Raw genomic sequence first — 15,135 nt, forward strand, 5'->3', positions numbered from 1 at the left:
AGCCTCAGAAGTACATCCCCGGTCTTGTATTCTAGCCCTCTTGACTTGAATGCTAATATTGCATTTGCATTCTTAACTGCTGACTGAACCTGCACGTTAACCATAGGAGAATCGTGAACAAGGACTCCCAAGTCCCTTTGTGCTTCTGGTTTCCCAAGCATTTCCCCATTTAGAAAATAATCTATGCCTAAATTCCTCCTTCTAAAGTGCATAACCTCACACTTTTCCACTACCGGGAACAAAGCCTAACTATAGCGCTGTTCATCTATAGCATGGAGAACCCAAATGTAGACGGGAGATGGGGCAGAGGGCATATTTCTCAGCACAAATCTCATCTAATCCACAAAGGTGCCATTCACTATTATATCAACTCAGGTGAACAGCTCAAAACCTGTTGTTGGCTAAATCAGCTGATCTCAGGTAAAATTGGCAAAAGAATTAGACACATGGGGCGGGATTCTCCCAGACCTGTGCCGGGCCGGAGAATCCCCGCGAATGGGCCACGCCGACACGCGATTCGCCGCAATGCGGAGAATTGCCACCGGCATGGTAGGTGCGGCGCCGGTCGTGGGGCGCTGTACGCAGCCAGCTCGCCGATTCTCTGGCCTGGATGGGCCGAACGGCCATAAGAAAAGAGCAGAGTCCCGCTGGCACCGTTCTAACCTGCTCTGGGCCGGCGGGACCTCGGCGTGAAGGAGGCCACTGCGCATGCGCGCGCCGGCGCCAGAGCATGCCCTCGTTGGCACAGGCGCAACTGCGCATGCGCGGATTCCGCGGCGCACTGTTCGCACCGGGATCTGCAGCTGGAGCGCTGCAAACCGCTCCAGCACCAGGCTGGCCCCCTGTAGGGGCCAGAATTAGTCGTGGGAGCGGCCCATCCACGCCGTCGTAAAACGCAATGGCGTGGACACTTTGCCGTGGAATTGGAGAATCCCGCCCCAAATGAGCAGGACTATTTACTCAGTTGTGATCTTGAATGCACTGACTGATAGTGTGGGCGAAGCTGAATCAACAGTAACTTCCAAAAGCGAATTTGAAGTCTGTGAAGAGTGAAAATTTGCAGTACTGTGGGAAAACAGTTGAGGAATGACACCGACTTGATTTCAAAGAGCTACTACGTGTGACCAAATGGCCTGTCGGCTGTATCACTGTGATTTATTAAATGGGGCATAAGACCATAAGACATAGGAGTGGAAGTAAGGCCATCGAGTCCACTCCGCCATTCAATCATGGCTGATTTCAACTCCATTTACCCGCTCTCTCGCCATAGCCCTTAATTCCTCGAGAAATCAAGAATTTATCAACTTCTGTCTTAAAGACACTCAACGTCCCGGCCTCCACCGCCCTCTGTGGCAATGAATTCCACAGACCCACCACTCTCTGGCTGAAGAAATTTCTCCTCATCTCTGTTCTAAAGTGACTCCCTTTTATTCTAAGGCTGTGCCTCCGGGTCCTAGTCTCCCCTGCTAATGGAAATAACTTCCCTACATGCACCCTATCTAAGCCATTCATTATCTTGTAAGTTTCTATTAGATCTCCCCTCAACCTCCGAAACTCCAATGAATATAATCCCAGGATCCTCAGACGTTCATCGTATGTTAGGCCTACCATTCCTGGGATCATCCGTGTGAATCTCCGCTGGACCCGCTCCAGTGCCAGTATGTCCTTCCTGAGGCGTGGGGCCCAAAATTGCTCACAGTATTCTAAATGGGGCCTAACTAATGCTTTATAAAGCTTCAGAAGTACATCCCTGCTTTTATATTCCAAGCCTCTTGAGATGAATGACAACATTGCATTTGCTTTCTTAATTACGGACTCAACCTGCAAGTTTACCTTTAGAGAATCCTGGACTAGGACTCCCAAGTCCCTTTGCACTTCAGCATTATGAATTTTGTCACCGTTTAGAAAATAGTCCATGCCTCTATTCTTTTTTCCAAAGTGCAAGACCTCACACTTGCCCACGTTGAATTTCATCAGCCATTTCTTGGACCACTCTCCTAAACTGTCTAAATCTTTCTGCAGCCTCCCCACCTCCTCCATACTACCTGCCCCTCCACCTATCTTTGTATCATCGGCAAACTTAGCCAGAATGCCCCCAGTCCCGTCATCTAGATCGTTAATATATAAAGAGAACAGCTGTGGCCCCAACACTGAACCCTGCGGGACACCACTCGTCACCGGTTGCCATTCCGAAAAAGAACCTTTTATCCCAACTCTCTGCCTTCTGCCTGACAGCCAATCGTCAATCCATGTTAGTACCTTGCCTCGAATACCATGGGCCCTTATTTTACTCAGCAGTCTCCCATGAGGCACCTTATCAAAGGCCTTTTGGAAGTCAAGATAGATAACATCCATTGGCTCTCCTTGGTCTAACCTATTTGTTATCTCTTCAAAGAACTCTAACAGGTTTGTCAGGCACGACCTCCCCTTACTAAATCCATGCTGACTTGTCCTAATCTGACCCTGCACTTCTAAGAATTTAGAAATCTCATCCTTAACAATGGATTCTAGAATCTTGCCAACAACCGAGGTTAGGCTAATTGGCCTATAATTTTCCATCTTTTTCCTTGTTCCCTTCTTGAACAGGGGGGTTACAACAGCGATTTTCCAATCCTCTGGGACTTTCCCGGACTCCAGTGACTTTTGAAAGATCATAACTAACGCCTCCACTATTTCTTCAGCTATCTCCTTTAGAACTCTAGGATGTCGTCCATCTGGGCCCGGAGATTTATCAATTTTTAGACCTCTTAGTTTCTCTAGCATTTTCTCCTTTGTGATGGCTACCATATTCAACTCTGCCCCCTGACTCTCCGGAATTGGTGGGATATTACTCATGTCTTCTACTGTGAAGACTGACGCAAAGTAATTATTTAGTTCCTCAGATATTTCCTAGTCTCCCATCACAAAATTACCAGCGTCATTTTGGAGCGGCCCAATGTCAACTTTTGCCTCCCGTTTGTTTTTAATGTATTTAAAGAAACTTTTACTATCATTCCTAATGTTACTGGCTAGCCTACCTTCATATTTGATCCTCTCTTTCCTTATTTCTCTCTTTGTTATCCTCTGTTTGTTTTTGTAGCCTTCCCAATCTTCTGACTTCCCACTACTCTTTGTCACATTATAGGCTTTCTCTTTTGCTTTGATGCATTCCCTAACTTCCTTTGTCAGCCATGGCTGCCTAATCCCCCCTCTGATAACCTTTCTTTTCTTTGGGATGAACCTCTGCACTGTGTCCTCAATTACTCCCAGAAACTCCTGCCATTGCTGTTCTACTGTCTTTCCCACTAGGCTCTGCTCCCAGTCGACTTTCATCAGTTCCTCCCTCATGCCCCTGTAGTTACCTTTATTTAACTGTAACACCTTTACATCTGATTCTACCTTCTTTCTTTCAAATTGGAGATTGAATTCTACCATATTATGATCACTGCCTCCTAAGTGCTCCCTTACTTTAAGATCTTTAATCAAGTCTGGCTCATTACATAACACTAAGTCCAGAATGGCCTGTTCCCTCGTGGGCTCCATCACAAGCTGTTCCAAAAAGCCCTCCTGTAAACATTCAATGAATTCCCTTTCCTTGGGTCCACTGGCAGCATTATTTACCCAGTCCACCTGCATATTGAAGTCCCCCATGATCACTGTGACCTTGCCTTTCTGACATGCACTTTCTATTTCGTGGTGCATTTTGTGGCCCCGGTCCTGACCACTGTTAGGAGGCCTGTACATAACTCCCATTATGGTTTTTTTGCCTTTGTGGTTCCTCAACTGTACCCACACAGACTCCACATCATCTGACCCTATGTCATTTAGTGCTTTTGATTTAATTTCATTCCTAATTAACAAGGCAACCCCGCCCCCTCTGCCCACCTCCCTGTCTTTTCGATAGGTTGTGAATCCCTGGATGTTTAAATGCCAGTCCTGAACCCCCTGCAACCATGTCTCTGTGATGCCTACCACATCATACCTGCCAGTCACAATCTGGGCCACAAGCTCATCTACCTTGTTCCGTACACTGCGCGCATTTAAATATAGCACCTTTAATTCTCTATTGACCGTCCCTTTTTGTTTTCTTAGTGTGGTGGACCTTGGTTTACTGAGCCTTTCCATACACTGTCATATTTTGTGGGATGGGGGCTATCGTAACCTCTCCTGAGTTTTGTCTTTTCGTGCTTTTTTGTATTCCTAAGCAGCTACGCTTCCCACTGATTACTTCACCTCTTGGTTCCCTGACTTTCCCTTCCCCCCCCCCAATCTTTAGTTTAAAGTCCTATTGACCACCCTATTTATTCTTTTCACCAGAACACTGGTCCCAGCTCGGTTCAGGTGGAGACCATCCCAACGGTATAGGTCCCCCCTGTCCCAAAACTGATGCCAGTGTCCCATGAAAAGGAACCCCTCTTTCCCACACCACTCTTTCAGCCACGTGTTAACTTCCCTTATTCTTGCCTCCCTATGCCAATTTGCACGTGGCTCGGGCCGTAATCCGGAGATTATGACCCTTGAGGACCTGTTTTTTTTAATTTGAATCCTAGCTCTTTATAATCTCTAAACAGGTCCTCTTTCCTAGACTTGCCTATGTTGTTGGTACCGACATGGACCACAACAACTGGATCCTCCCCCTCCCTCTCCAGTATCCTTTCAAGCCGATCAGAGATGTCCCGCACCCTAGCACCGGGCAGGCAACATACCATGCGGGACTCTTTATCCTGCTCACAAAGGATACTATCTATCCCCCTGATAATAGAATCCCCTACAACTTGCCTATTTACTCCCTCCCCTTGAATGGCCTGCTGAACCATGGTGCCTTGGTCAGCTGACTCATCCTTCCTGCAGCCCTGTTCGCCATCCACACAGGGAGCAAGTGCCTCATACCTGTTGGACAGAGTCAAGGGCTGAGGCTCCTGAGTTCCTGACTGCTGGTTCCCTTTACCTGCCTGACTTGCAGTCACACCCTGCTGTCCCTGGCCACTGGCAGGATTTAAACTACTTACTCTGGCAGGTGTGACTGCCTCCTGAAACACAGTGTCCAGGTAAGTCTCCCCCTCCCGGATGTGCCTCAGTGTTTGAAGCTCAGACTCCAGCTCATCAACTCTGAGCCGGAGCTCTTCGAGCAGCCAACACTTACTGCAGATGTGGTCGCTGCAGCTCGCAATGGGATCTGCCAGCTCCCACATCAAGCAGCTCAAGCACATCACCTGACCAGCCATCACTAATTAATTAATTAGTTTAATTTAAGTTTATGAGTTTAGCTGTGTTTTTTAAAAAATTTGGGGCAGATTTGCTATCAACCACTCAGATCACAGCTTCCCTCTGACGTCACTTTTGGGGGAAAAAACTGGAAAACTGGAAGTTTCCGTTAGGTTTTTATACTCACAGAGACTGCTCCTCCTCCGAACGGCTCCCGAAATTAGGCCCGAAGAAAGAGAGAGAACAAAACCGTAGGGAAAAAGCACCTTCTCCCACCCTTCACCGAATTACCTCACTGCACCAAGTTACCAAATTCTCACTCGGTCTGTATCTCTCTCACTCAGGCTGTGTGTCCTTGACCTGCGCAATGCTTACTAATGTGCGCTTTCTGTCTGTCTTTTATACAGACTTTAGGATGACTCACACTAAAACTTCAAAGAGAAGAAAACAATGTGTACCTTTGTGCCCCTTAACAGGCCTCAGGTGACTGCCAGATAACTGCCTCTCAGCAATTAGGGTGGGGGCAGCTTCAGCCAATCAGACACTAATCTACACTGCACTTTTAACTGAAAAACAGCAAAATTAGATGAACCACTTACCTTTCCTGGTTACCTCACTGCACCAAATTCTCACTCAGTCTGTATCTCTCTCACTCAGGCTGTGTGTCCTTGACCTGCGCAATGCTTACTAATGTGCGCTTTCTGTCTGTCTTTTATACAGACTTTAGGATGACTCACACTAAAACTTCAAAGAGAAGAAAACAATGTGTACCTTTGTGCCCCTTAACAGGCCTCAGGTGACTGCCAGAGGACTGGGGCATGGGTTAAGGCTGCTGCAATTGATCTCAGTATCTCTGGATTACAGAAAAGCAGCCAGTCCTCAACACCACCCAGTGTAACCCACTGCAGCGTGGCTCATTTCAGATACTTTTTCAGTTAAATTATCTACCAACAAACAGCATCAGAGAATAATGGCAAAACAAAATTCAACGGTTTAGTGTTTAAAAACAAATAATTTTAATTTAAATCTTAAGACACTGTGTAAAATAGGTTCGCTTCTAACGTGGTGAGCAGCAAACTAACATGGAATGGTTACAGTGAATAATAGTGACCAGGAGTCACACCTTTAGCATCCACACATTACAGCTGAAAACCTTTTTAAAATAAATTTGACGCATTAAAGAAATGTGGGGACCTGCACTCCACACAAAATGATCGTGTCAAAAATGGCTAAAATTCTGCTTTCACTTCTGCTCAAGAGGCAGTGGGAGCTTCAACCTGCAGTCACCAGGAACACTTGACTCAAATTCTCCTTCATTATCCCTTCATGAGAATCAGGGAGGCTGCCCTGAATGGCACTGATGATGCCAACATTGGGTGTGGTCGTCCCATTCAAACACATAACAACTCCAGCAGGTGACAGAAATTTAAAATTTGGCATAAATAAAATGTCAAAATCAGTCTTCAGTTGAAAGAAACGTCTGTTCCATTGCTTGTTATCCCAGCAGCTTCTGGTAGAGGGTGCGGTTTTTACGTCTAGGATTTTGACTGCCATTTCCTTTCAGTTCGAGCTCCACTAAGCCATTGGCATCCCAAGGACAAGTAGCAGCTTTCTCCCAGGCTGCTGTAAGCCACTACTCTGGAATCCCAGTCACTTGATTTGCTTCCTGAGCAGCCAGGCTCCTATTCTACTCGGTCACATCAGATAGTGTGCATGTCAAAATTGAACAAATCGAACACCACAGCACAGAGCGAGATCAGCGCAGTATCTTGAACTCTTGGCAATTCAGCAAAGGGCATAGTCATCAAGCAGAGATCTTCATTGTATAAGCTGCTGGTCAACACCTCCATTCCAGGTTTAATAATCCCGAACAAAAAGTGAGCTTTACTAACTGATATAGTTGATTTACTTGTAGATAATTTCCATTTCTGTCACAGCACCAGCCTGAATGCTTTATATTTGTAAACTGAGTACACATACACAATACGTCATGTACATATAGCTGAGAAGTTCCAACACAAGAAATAAGCGGAGATCTATTCGTGCAGCTTTCATGGTCACGCCAGTCTCAGACATATTTTTCCAATCCAGTAGCTGTTGGCCAAGGCTTGCCTCTTAGTGCAGTCTCACTTCTGTTACCTCCTCTGGACTAAGTATGCAGCAATGGCCAGTGTCGCCCCCACAGCCGTTAGGGCCATAAACCATTTTGCGACTGAATCTTGCAGTTGACGGTTACGAGCAGCAGCATTATTCCCATATAGTGCCACAAAGGCATCCTGGGAAAAGAAGACAATAGCACAAGTTAGCCACCAGCACACAGTGCATTTGGATACCAGTCCAAGCTCAACAATTTCATGATTTACAGTTTCAAACATTGCTATGGTTGAGTTTCTTGATAATTACGGCAAAATCCCTGTCTAAACCATATAGATGGCAAGGTTCCCAGATTCAATCCCTGCTTGGAATTAGATTAGCTAATCACAGTCAGGGTAACAGTGAGAACTCTACAGTTTCAAATAACTTGATCTCAGGAGATGGGTGATGCCAGTAAATTTGCATTTATTGCCCGTCTCCTGAGAAATAAGTAGCTTGCTAGGCCAATTCAGAAGGAATAAAGAACCATCTATATAGTGTGGGGCTGAAGCTATGAGTAGGACAGGTAGGATCCATGAAGAACATTAGTCAGCTAGTTAAATTTATAGAACAATCCAGCAGCTTTTACAGTAATATTTCCAATGTTACCCCCCAAATTTATTGATTTCAGTAGCACAAGATGACATCATGGTGGGATCTGAACTCAGTTGCTCATCTGGTACCAAAAATACTATTTGAGCATATTCCTCCCAGACGCATTATTATCCTCACTGCCGCTGGGCTTGGCCATTATAGTCCAGTCACCTATTCTTGAGTTTTTTAAAAAAACACACATCAGGTAAACACAAGATCAAGCTGGTCTCTGATACCTTCCAATCAAATCAGCGGGCAACACCCAGCTACACACACAAAAATGACCCTTTAAATGGGGAATGGAGGCTTGAAACAACTTTGGCCCAGAGATCTGGCTTCTTCAGCCACAAGAGCCTAGAGGAGAAATTTAGCAAAATTCTCAGAAAATTTGCTCTGAAAGACAATTGCAAAAACAGAATCTTTGCATAGAATGAACCAAGACAATGCCATGTCTACCAAACCCAAATCATTTTTATACATTAATTTCAACAAACTGCAGTGAAAGAAAAGTAAATGATCATAAACAGCAGGCTTGGCTACACAGTGCCACTCCCCTACTGAAGTGTGGGGCTCGGTCTGTTGTGGTTGGGTCATCTCTCAGTACGTTCATTTGACAAGGGCAGACTGAGGTTCTCAATGATTTGGAGCCTGCACCTGACCTTTCCATTAAGGCATACTCTACCAGAGATGGCCTGTCTCTGTCACACTATTATTTTCTGGCTAAAAAAACATACATAATTATAACTGAGATGGTACACTGGAAAATATGAATACTACATGTTAGAATTTGCTAAAGTCTGAGCAAATCAGAATTTGGATTGCATTAACATGGAGATTAATCAGAACAATGGGAATGGCAACAAACAAACATGTTGGCTACTTCCCACGTCAGGTATTTAGTCTTGGCCGGAACAATGGAAGACTAAAGCAGCGTCACAATTATCTGGGATTGTCTAGGTCATCCGGTGTTCTCTTTGTAATGTTAACCGCTTAACAGTTAAGCCATCAAGATGGCCATTATGTCAAATCAGAAGGTGGGGCAAGAAGGAATTTGTTTCAATTACAAGTTTCAGTACCTTGTGATATAAATCACAAAGGAAGGGCACACAACAGAGCAGGATAGTCTTTTTGAGGTCAGAACTCATGGGACATCCAACATTTTCAGAGGCTAAATTTGATCACCTGGGAATGCAGTAAACCTATTTGTATTAATCTATTGCATAACCAGCATAGTTGTTATACTATTGATGTCTCAGTAATAAACTTTGAAAAGGCACGCAAGCTTGACTCACTTCCTAGGGGGACCAGCAATCAACTCATGGTCCTTGGTTTAAATCATGCCAGGAAGCAGCATGCAATCCTCCATAGAAACCCTACAGTGCAGAAGGAGGCCATTCGGCCCATTGGGTCTGCACCGACCCTCTGAAAGAGCATCCCACCTAGGCTTTATCCCTGTAACCCCACCTAACCTACACATCTTTGGACACCAATGGGCAATTTAGCATAGCCAATTCACCTAACGTGCACATCCTTGGACACCAATGGGCAATTTAGCATGGCCAATTCACCTAACCTGCACATCTTTGGACTGTGGGAGGAAACCGGAGCACCCAGAGGAAACCCAGGCAGACACGGGGAGAAAGTGCAAACTCCACAGTCACCCGAGGTCGGAATTGAACCCGGGTCCCTGGAGCAGTGAGGCAGCTGTGCTAACAACTGTGTCCCCGTGCCATGGAAGGAAACCCACAGACACAGGAAGAACGTGCAGCCTCCACAGTTACCCAAGGCCAGAATTGAACTCAAGTCCCTGGCAGTGTGAGGCAGCAGTGCTAACCATTGTGCCACCATGCTGCCCATTAGCACTCTTGCTCCCAATAATGACTCGTAGATTCAAGGTCAAAGCAGCCCACTTGATCGCTGCCCCTTCCACAAACATTTAATCCCTCCACCATCGATGAACAGCGGCAACCGTGTGTACCATCTACAAGATGCACTGCAGTAACTCAGCAAGGCTCCTTAGGGAGCACCTACTGAACACACGACCATCTAGAAGGACAAGGGCAGCAGATACCTGCGAACACCACCCCCTGGAGGTTTCTCGCAAGTTATTCACCATCCTGATTTGGAAATATATCATGTTCTTTCACTGTTGCGGAGACAAAATTATGGAATTCTCTTCCTCACAGCACTAGGTCTCTACCTACACCGCAAGGACTGTAGTGGTTGAAGAAGGCATCTTTCAAGGGCAAGTAGGGATGGGTATAAATGCTTGCCTAACCAGCAATGCCCACATTCCACCCGTAAAATAAATTTTTTAAAACTAGTGCACACTGCCCCGCCAATGCCGACCCCGCACACCTAGTGCCCCGCCAATGCCAACCCCACCCGCGCACACACTGCACTGCCAACCCCACCCGCGCGCACACTGCACTGCCAACACCGATTGCAACACAGATTGCAAACACACACACTGCATTACCAATGCTGGCCACACACACAACTTACCAGCACTGATCACACACATTGCTGCTTCTTAATTAACTGTCTTAAAGTTATGTATGAGATTGTCCTCTTTTCTTGGTCATGTGTGACTCTGGAAGTTAAACATGACAGTGTAAAAAGAGCATTTGGTCCTGTCCCCTCACAAAGTGCCGATTCTGCCTTGGGTCTCATTTCAGAGGCATCAATTACATAGAAACATATAGAAAAAGGAGGCCATTCGGCCCTTCGTGCCTGCTCCTCCATTCATCATGATCATGGCTGATCATCATGTTCAATACCCTGAACCCGCTCTCCCCCCCCATACCCCTTGATCCATTTAGCCCGAGGAGCTATATGTAATTCCTTCTTGAAATTACACAACTACTTTGTGTGGTAGCGAATTCAACAAATTCACCACTGGGTGAAGAAATTTCTCCTCACCTCAGTCCTAAAAGGTTTACCCTTACCCTCAAACTATGACCGCTAGTTCTGGACTGCCCCAACATTGGGAACATTCTTCCAAATCTACCCTGTTAGGTCACTATCCGTGTGGAGTATGCACATTCCTCCCATTTCTGCATGGGTCACACACACCCACAACACAAAGAGGTGTGCAGGGTAGGTGAATCGACCCAGTCTAATCTGTTCGAATTTTAAGTTTCTATGAGATTCCCTCTCACTCTTCTAAACTCCAATGAATATAATTCTAACCAACTTAGTATTGGCTCATATGACAGTCCCACCATCCCAGGAATCATCCTGGTAAACCTTCGCTGCACTCCCTACATAGAAAGAACATCCTTTCTCAGATAAGGACACCAAAACTGCACACAATATTCCACGTGTGGCCATATCAATGCCCTATAAATTACAGTAAAACATCCCTATTCTAATCTCAAATCCTCTCGCTATGAAGGCCAACATGCCTCCACGGTAGTCCTCAACACCGGGACCCCGGAAGGCTGCGCACTTAGCCCCCGACTATACTCCCTTTACACACACAACTCCAACTCCATCTGCAGGTTTGCTGATGACATGACCATGGTGGGTTGGATCTCAAATGATGAGTCAGAGTACAGGAGGGAGATAGAGAACCGAGTGGCATGGTGCAACGACAACAATCTCTCCCTTCATGTCAGTGTAACTAAGGAGCTGGTCATCAACTTCAGGAAGTAAATTGTCATACACACCCCTGTCTGCATCAATAGTGCCAAGGTGGAGATGGTTGACAGCTTCAAATTCCTAGGTGTACACATCACCAACAATCTGTCCTGATCCACCCGCGTTTGACACTACAACCAAGGAAGCACAACAACGCCTATACTTTCTAAGGAAACCAAGGCAATTTGGCATGTCCATATTGACTCTTGCCAATTTTTACAGATGCACCATAGAAAACATTCTATCTGGCTGCATCACAGCCTGATGTGTCAACTGCTTGGCCCAAGACCGTAAGAAATTAGAGTCGCGAACACAGCCCAGTCCATCATGCAAACCTGCCTCCCATCCATTTGACTCTGTCTATACCTCCTGCTACCTTGGGAAAGTGGGCAGCATAATCAAAGACTACTCAGATCCAGGGTATTCTCTCTCCTAACCTCTTCCATCAGGCAGAAGATACAAAAGTCTGTGAACACGCACTAACAGATTCAAAAACAGCTTCTTCCCCGCTGCTACCAGACTCTTGAATGGCGCTCTTATGGATTGATCGGACCTCTCCACGCATCTTCTCTACTGTGTAGCACTACACTCCGTATGCTTCACCCGACATCCATGTCTATGTACTTACATTGTGTATCTATTGTATGTCCTATGTTTTTAATGTATGGTATGATTTGACGAGACGATACACGTGACAATGAATCTAAATCTAAATCATTTGCTTTCTTTACTGTCTGTCCTACAGGTGTGCTTACTTTCAGTGACTTGACGTACGAGGACACCAAGGTCATGCTGAGTTTCCACCTCTCAATTTAAACCCATTCAAATAATAATCCGCCTTCCTATTTTTGGTAACAAAGCAGATAATCTCAATAATCCACATTATACTGCATCTGCCATGTCTATGCTCACTCGCTCAGCCTGTCCAAATCCTGCTGAAGCATCTCTGCATCCCTCACAGCTCACCCTCCCACCCAACTTTGAATATAATACATCTAGTTCCATCGTCCAAATCATTAATATATAATAAGGGTTGGGGTCTGAGCACAGATGCCTGTGATACCCCCCTAGTCACTTTCTGCCAATCGGAAAAAGACACATTTATTCCAATGTTTTACTTCTTGTCTGCTGACCAGTTTTCAATCCATCACAAGACACTACCTGCAATCCCATGCACTTTTAACTTTACAATGATCAATGTTTCTACTATTTCTAGGACCACTTCCTGAAGTACTCTGGGATGAAGATAATCAAGCCCTGGAGATGTATCTGCCTTCAATCCCATTAATTTCTCCCAAACCATTTCTCTGCTAATACTCATTTCCTTCAGCTCCTCGCTGAAACTTATAAAAAGATTATTAAACTTGTGTTTCTCAGAATTTCTGGTACATTATTCAAGTCTTCCTTTGTGAAGACAGAAGCAAAGTACGAATTTAGTTCCTTGGCCATTTCTTTGTTCCCCATTACGAATTTCCCCCCTTTCTAACTGTAAGGGGCCTAGATTAGTTTTTAATCAATTTCTTTACATACTGATAGAAACTTTAACAGTCAATTTTTATGTTCCCCGCTAGCTTACGTTCAGATTGTATATTCCCCTTCTTCATCAATTCCTTGGTATGCCTTTGCTGAATTGTTAAATGTTTCCAATCCTCAGGTCCAATGCGTTTTCTTGCTAATTTGGATGCCTCTTCTTCGAATCCAATAATATCTCTAATTTCTCTTGTCAACCACATGGCCACAGTTACCTTTCTACTCTTGCACCAAACAGGAATGAACAACTTTTGGAATTTACCATTCTCGTTCCTCAACTGCCTGCCTTTGCCTGTCCACTGTCCTTCCTTCCCAGTCCATCATAGCCAGCTCATGCCTCATACCATCATAGTTACCTTTATGGAGGTTCAGGACCCTGGTCTCAGAATCAATTACCTCACTATCAACCTTGATAAAGAATTCTATCATATTATGGTCACACATCCCCAAGGGTTCTCCCACAACTAGATTGCCAACAAATCCTCTTTCATTGCACAACACCCAGTCCAAGATGGCCTGTTCCTTTGTTGGTTCCTCAACATATTGGTCCAGAAAACCATCCTGTATGAAAAACACTCCAGAAATTCCTCCTCTACTGTACTAATTTGACTCACCCAATTGATATGCAGATTAAAGTCACCCATAATCACAGATGTTCCTTTATCACATGCATCTCTGATTTCCTGTCTAATGCTTTTCCCAACACCACTGCAGTTTGTTGGTCTGCATCCCACCCCTACAAATGTTTTTCACCCCTTGGGAGTACTTTAACTTGACCCAGACAGATTTCACATTATCTGTGCTAATATCTTTCCTCAATATGGTATCAATATTTTCTTTAATCAACAATGCACTTCCAGCACCTTTTCCTTTCTGTCTATCCTTCCTAAAAACTGAATAGCCCTTAACGTTTAGTTCCCATCCTTGGTCACCTTGGAGCCATGTTTACATAATCCCAACTACATGTTTCCCCTTGACATCTAACCTGTACAACTAACTCATCCATTGTATTTTGAATGCTCTGCGTGTTCAGGTACAAAACCTTAAGGTTAGTCCTTTTAACATAACTTGCCCCATCCCTACTATTTTTCATTTTAACAGTGTCATTATCGGATACAGGCCCTTGACTTCTCAGTCTGTCACTTTTGTTATTCTCCTTGCTGTCTTTTTCTCTTGTTCTTGATTCCCCTGCTCTGAATCCTTACATAGGTTCCCATCCCCCTGCAATATTAGTTTAGACCCTGCCCATCCGCTCTAGCAAGCCATGGAGTTCTTTAGTATTGTATTTTAGAGAGCGACACGGTAGCCGAGTGGCTAGCACTGCTGCCTCACCGGGACGAAGACCCTGGCTCTGGGTCACTTTCTGTGTGGAGTTTTCACATTCTCCTTGTGTCTGCCTGTGACCAACCGCCAGAACCCTGGTTGATTGTCCTCTCTCTAAACCAGGATGTGCTTCAGCCAACTCCGGCACCCTGACTGGCATTGGAGCTCAGATTAGATGAGAGATTCTGTTTAAAACAATGATCAGAAAACCTGAACGGACTTCTTCCCTTGAAAAGAGAAGGCGGAATAGTGATCGATAGAACATTAAAATTGTGACGGTTTCAAGTGGTAAACTTGTGGGAGTGTCCAAAGCTAGGGGCAATAAATAAGCCAATTAATCTCTCTCTCTAAAATTATTTCAATTAATCAAATTTGTGATTAAAAGTTAGTCTCGGTAATGGTTACCATGAAACTTGTAGATTGCGATAAAAATACAGCGCGTTCGCTAATCCCTTTCAGAAAAGGAAATGTCACCCTGACCTGTTCTGGCCTAGATAGGCTTCAGACCTGCAGCAATGACTGACTGCCTGCTGAATTGGCTGAGCAAGCCACTCAGTTATATCAAGTTGGTAAATAAACTTCAAAGAAAGATAGATGACTTGGCATTAACCAAAGCACCAGAAATAACAGCACTCAACCTTATAGGCCGATAGAGCCTGCAAATTCCTCTTCATTGAAGTTGCGTTGAAATTGGGAGTTGCCCTATCAGAAGTTCTTCATGGCAGTGGA

The 15,135-nt window shown here is 44.9% G+C and overlaps 1 protein-coding gene across 1 annotated transcript in view; it reads right to left on the minus strand.

Moving 5' to 3' along the window:
* Positions 1-6,176: 6,176 nt before the first annotated feature.
* Positions 6,177-15,135, minus strand: part of bcl2l1 (BCL2 like 1) — a 58,489-nt gene continuing 49,530 nt past the window's right edge. Inside the window, exon 2 of the mRNA XM_072514508.1 lies at positions 6,177-7,460. Coding sequence (XP_072370609.1) covers positions 7,320-7,460 — 141 coding nt within the window. The 3' untranslated portion in view covers positions 6,177-7,319. The remainder of the gene's footprint in view (positions 7,461-15,135) is intronic.

This window comes from Scyliorhinus torazame, chromosome 8 (genome assembly GCF_047496885.1).
Source record: "Scyliorhinus torazame isolate Kashiwa2021f chromosome 8, sScyTor2.1, whole genome shotgun sequence".
Lineage (NCBI taxonomy): Eukaryota > Metazoa > Chordata > Chondrichthyes > Carcharhiniformes > Scyliorhinidae > Scyliorhinus > Scyliorhinus torazame.